General features: G+C 30.4%; 1 protein-coding gene across 1 annotated transcript in view; it reads right to left on the minus strand.

Moving 5' to 3' along the window:
* The window catches only part of LOC106793209 (glucose transporter type 1), a gene marked incomplete in the record, with an annotated part of 39,552 nt that overhangs the window by 23,393 nt on the left and 10,631 nt on the right, over positions 1-5,528 (minus strand). Inside the window, 1 exon segment of the mRNA XM_014759961.1 lies at positions 2,233-3,088. Within this exon segment, the coding sequence (XP_014615447.1) occupies positions 2,233-3,080 (848 nt within the window).

The following is a 5,528-nucleotide window of genomic DNA, read 5'->3' on the forward strand; positions in this document are numbered from 1 at the left end:
AAAAAGAAAGAACAACAATAATAGAAATAAAAAAATAATCAATGCATCCAGGTAATTCTGTTTTAAGTGGCGGTACCCCCCTTTCGATTACTTTCATCTCCAACAAAAAATAAAAATAAAAATAGAAATAAAAAAGAGGAAGAATTTAAAGAAAAAAACAAAGGATAGTGAAAGGAATCAAGAAGAAGAAAAACGAAATAAATAAATAAATCGATCGATCGATCGATCGATCAATCAAAAAAAAAAAAAAAGAAAAAGAAAAAGTCGTTCACGTGTCCTACGAAATATTTCAAAAGGTTGCGAAATTTTCTTATCCATGATTGATTAATTGTTTGCGATTAGTAAAAACTATTCGGGGTTTATCTAAAAGATATATAGAAAGAGAAAGAAAGAAAGAGAGAGAGAGAGAAAGAGGGATAGAGAGATAGAAAGAGAGAGAGAGAGAGAGAGAGAGAGCATAAAATATCCTCTTAATTGATATGCAAGCTTCAAAAGCTCTACCGAATGAGCTATCGCGGTACTAAACTAAAATTACTTTTCGGAGGTTCAAGGATGCTTGTTAATAAAAAAAATATTAATATATATATATATCTATATAATACTAATAGAGAAAATTAATTACTTGATACATTTCCAAAAGAAACTAACAATCATTTATTATATTTTCTACGATATTTTGTCATTCATATAATATGAAAATTATAACGAAAATAAATTAATAGATCATAGGTTTAGTAAATAGTTTTGGTTGATTAACTAACTAACTACATCTTTTTTTCTGTTTTTTATTTTATTTTATATATTTTTAAAAGCAAAAGCACTATATTATAATAAATGCTATGCAATAAACACGTTAATGTTTAATGTTAAAATTGTATTTCTATATAAATATGTATGTATATGTATCATCGTTTATAATAATGTTCTTTTTTTTAAAAAAAAAAAGAGAAACAAATTTCTATCTTTTTTTTCTTTCTTTCTTTTTTTTCTTCCTTTCTTTTTTTTAAATATCGCGCCTAATTAATGAAATTATTTCTATACGTATGGAAAAATATTTTGCGTTATACGAAAAAAAAAAAAAAAAAGTAGAAGAAGAAAAAGAAGAAGAAGAAGAAAAAAAATAAAATAAAATAAAAAGGAATGTGTAATCGTTTGAAAAAAGCGATGATATTATTATATGCGATAATTATGATAATTATAATCGCTTTCTAAAAGGAAATAATAATAATAATAATAATTGTCGTTGTCGTTTTACGGATGCTGCATTTTTTTTTGTTCTTTTTCCACGAGTTTATCGCCATTTAAAACGTCGGAGTTTGATTTATCCGCTTGCGACAATTTCGATTAAAATAAGTCAACGCGCGTTAGTAGAAAAATTTCGTGTAATGAGATAGGAATGAGGATAAAGGAAAAAAAGAAAGGAAGAAAAAGAAAAAAAAAAATAGGAATTTTGCAACAAGCTACAAAGTTCGATACTCGAACGAAGTTCCCGTTGTTTGATCTTTTCCTTTTTTTTTTTTTTTTTTTTTTCGTTATCTTCCAAGAAATTGTTCTCCCTTGACGTGTGTCAGTCTCGTATATCAATGGTAGTAACATATTCACTATAAGGAATAAGAATCCAGATAATTCTCAAGAACACATTGGTGGCGACACCGAGTAAGGAAAAAACAGAGAGAGAAAGAAAAAGAAAAAAAGAAAAAAAAGAAAAAGGTAACCTCTTTGATCAGATACAACCATAATTCTCCAGTGAGTAATATAACATAGTTTGATAAAATGAAAAAGAAAAAAACCAAAAATCAATCGGACCGTTTTAGGACAAGACTAATATTCCAAAAAAAAAAACTTCGACCAGTAATCTTCTAAAACACATCGCAAAAGTGTCATAATAATACAATAAAACATCGTATAGTGTAGATCCACTGTGAGAAGGGACGAGAGAGAGGGAAAACAAGATTAAAGGAGAAGAAGAATAAGAAAAAACAAAACAGAGGAATGTTAGTGGTGTTGGTGTTAGAAAGACAGGGTTATTATGGGGTGGAAAAAAAGGACAGATAGATAGATAGATAGATAGATAGATAGATAATAGATATAGACAGATAGACAGATAATATTAGTATTATTAGACAGAAGGAATTGGGTAATAAAAAAAAAAAAAAGATAAAAGAGGCCCCAAAAGACGTCTCTCTCGGATAACGTTAAAAAAAAAAGAAAAAGAAAAAAATTAAAACGTACCTTACAAGCAACTCCCGTAGAGTAGCTTCATCGTCCTCCTGTATCTCTTCCTGCGTCTCATTACTGACAAATCTTGATCTATGTTGATGATGATGCCTGCTGACGTTGATCGGCCTGGTATTGGTGGTGGTCCCAGTTCCGGCCGGATATTGGCTGTGCAATCCGTGATGATGGTGGTGATAATGTTGGCCGGTATTGGTACTGGCCGAACGTATATAATGAGCAACGGTGTTGCTATTGGTACGGCTTCTCGAGGTCAGCTTGAGACCGGTTGCAGGAGGTGGTTGTACCGGTCCTCCTGTACCGGACTCCACGTAACTCCTGCGCACGGCATTCTGCACCTCCTCCACCCTGCTATTGATAATTTTCCTTTCGTTTGATGACGATGGCCTGTCGGCCGATCTACTACGAGACCTCGAGTCGCCTATGGTGGTTATGGTGGTGGTTGTAGTTGTAGTGGTAGGAGGGGTAAGGATACTTGTACAACAAATATTTTCTTTTGTATCGTGATATCTCCACCAACCTCTGTTAGTTCTACTGATATTTATTATTTCTTCTTGCCTCCTCCTCCTCCTCCTCCCCTCTTCCTCCTCCTCCTCTTCTTCTTCTTCTTCTTCGTCCTCTTCTTCTTCCTCTTCTTCTTCCTCTTCCTCTTCTTCCTCCTCCTCCTCTTCCTCTTCCTCTTCCTCCTCCCCAACGACAGCGGCCCCCACCGGCCCTGTCTCGATATCCTGGGACCCCGAAAGGCCCGAAATCTCCTCGTACAAGTATTCCGAATCCGGATCCGTTGGTACTGCCACGCTCTGCCACAACTGATTTATTGGCTTGAAGCCGCGTGGATCGGCCATCGTTTGGGCTGCTTCAATTGTAGGGCCCAGGACAGAGAGAGAGAGAGAGAGAGAGAGAGAGAGAGAGAGAGAGAAAGAGAGAGAGAAACACACACATAGTAGATCCATTGGTTGTTTATTATATCCTTTTTGATTTTTTTTCTTTTTTTTTTTTTTTGGTTTTCCCGCGATGGTACTTTTTTAAAAATCATTTTTTTGTGTACTCGTAGTTTAATAATATTATTTGAATGATTAACAAAACGTTGCGAGAATCACTTTAAACGAAATATTTCTTAACTTTCTTATTTGTTGATTGATGACTTTTTTATTTTTTGTTTTTCTTTCATTTCCCACAATGGAACTTTCAACAAGGACCATCGCGGTTTTTGCATTATCAAACATTTAACTCTAACACACACGTGTGTCGTTAAAATGTATACAAATAAACTCGGATGAAAAAGGATATTTGATTAAAAAAAAGATAAAATCGAATAATTTGTTACGTATCGTATTGTTGTTAATACGCGCGTTTATAAAATGGTATTATTATCGTTAATCGTTTGGGTTATATGTTTTTTTTTTGTTTCCTTACCTTTTTAAACGAACTCTTTTTTTTTTTCTTTTTCCTCTATCGGTGTATATATTTTTTTATATATATATATATATATAGGTACGTGTGTAAATGTATACAACGATAGGTGCAATTAATTCGTGAAAATAACTTGTTAGAATAATAAAACAGACAAGGGAAACCTAAGAAAAAAAAAGAAAAAAAAGAAGAGAAGGAGGAGGAGGAGGAGGAAATTGATTAGAAAATAAGAGAAGAAAAAGAAAAAAAAAAGAAAAATATAAGAAACAAAGAGATAGAATTATTTATCAATTCGCGCGCGCAGAAAAAAAAAACAACAACTTGTCGTATAAACGGAATTAGTTTCGTAATAATTGTCGTGTTCAAATTTGTCAAGCATAAACTGACAAGTATTACGTGCACAACGGTTGTTTTCTTTCTATATCTGTTGATAGCGTGTTTGAATAATTTTGAATGTTACTTCAAAATATAAGAGTTTTCAATTGTTACCATAGTTAAACGAGCAACAAATTGGTATGCTCGAAAATAAAGGGACAATTGATGTCACGTTTTCGAATTAAAGTTATACGCGAATAAGAAAATATAAAAAGTGATAACAGTGTTTGTTTATACTGCAAAATCATACCGCAGTAATTAATATGCATCAATGCAATGCAATGCAATGCAATGCAATTTAAACGCAATTTTTCTTATGACAAATCTAACGCCACTTTGGTAATTTTTTCTTTGTTTTTTTTTTCTTGTTTTTATTAACACGTTTTTTTACGAGATATATACTTTTTTAAATATTAATAATGTTGTTGGATAAACAAAATATTACGATTAAATAATATTCGTTTGAAAAAATAAACGTAATAATAATAATAGTAATTGGAATAAAATTGTAAACAGGAGTTGATGTAAAAATAAACTGAATAAATGAATAATTTATATGTGTGTTCTCAGACATATATAATTATCCATTTCTCGATAATAAGTATTATTTGTGTAGTGTTATTATCTGTGTGTGTGTATGTGTGTATTTATATATATATAACTAACTCGTTTTACAAAATTCAATCGAATCGAATGATATGTATTTTTAATAGCGATACCTTATTAAAATGTTTACGTGTGGTTAATAATGGAAAAAACAATGGTATATTAAAATCATGAAAAAAGATTTTAAAATAACAAAGATAATATTCGACGGTAATAAAGAAGATAATCAACACGCGAAATTATTATCAAGATATCGTATCAGCGTAATAATTTATTGTTATATCAACGAAAAAAATCCAACTTCCTCGTAATTTTCTAAAGAAATGCATTATGATGCAATTATCTATGTAGTTTTTTTTTTTCTTTTTTTTTTTATTGGAAGAAATCACTTTAATAATAATACTTCTTATACTTATATTTAATTAATATTTTTGTAATAAGTATATTTTATATAAAATAAATACTTTTGTAAGATCGTTTTAGAAAAAAAGGTATCATTAGATTTAAATTTCGAGAAGCTTTTATGGGGTTTTATTTTTTTTTTTTTGAAGATACGTGTAACTATGTAAAAAAAAAAAAATACTTTTATCTCGAGAAAATATTTGACTTTATCTATGAACATGCCATAGGATAAAAATCACATGGATTTTCTTATCCCCGTTTTTTTTTTCTCAAAAATTATGTGTCACGCCTAATCTTAAAAAAATATTGTTTATCGGTTGTATGGGAAACGTGGTCGTTACGTAAAAAAAGACCAATCGTTTTCCGTTATATTTTGTATGCAATAATTATTGCAACGAGAATAACAATAAAACAAAAATATATCAAAAAATGATCGTCGAGATTTAATAGTAATACATAATATACGTGTGTGTTAAATAAAAATTCAAAACTTTATA

This window comes from Polistes canadensis, unplaced genomic scaffold (assembly GCF_001313835.1).
Source record: "Polistes canadensis isolate GaletaPanama2010 unplaced genomic scaffold, ASM131383v1 scaffold_12, whole genome shotgun sequence".
In the NCBI taxonomy this organism is placed as follows: domain Eukaryota; kingdom Metazoa; phylum Arthropoda; class Insecta; order Hymenoptera; family Vespidae; genus Polistes; species Polistes canadensis.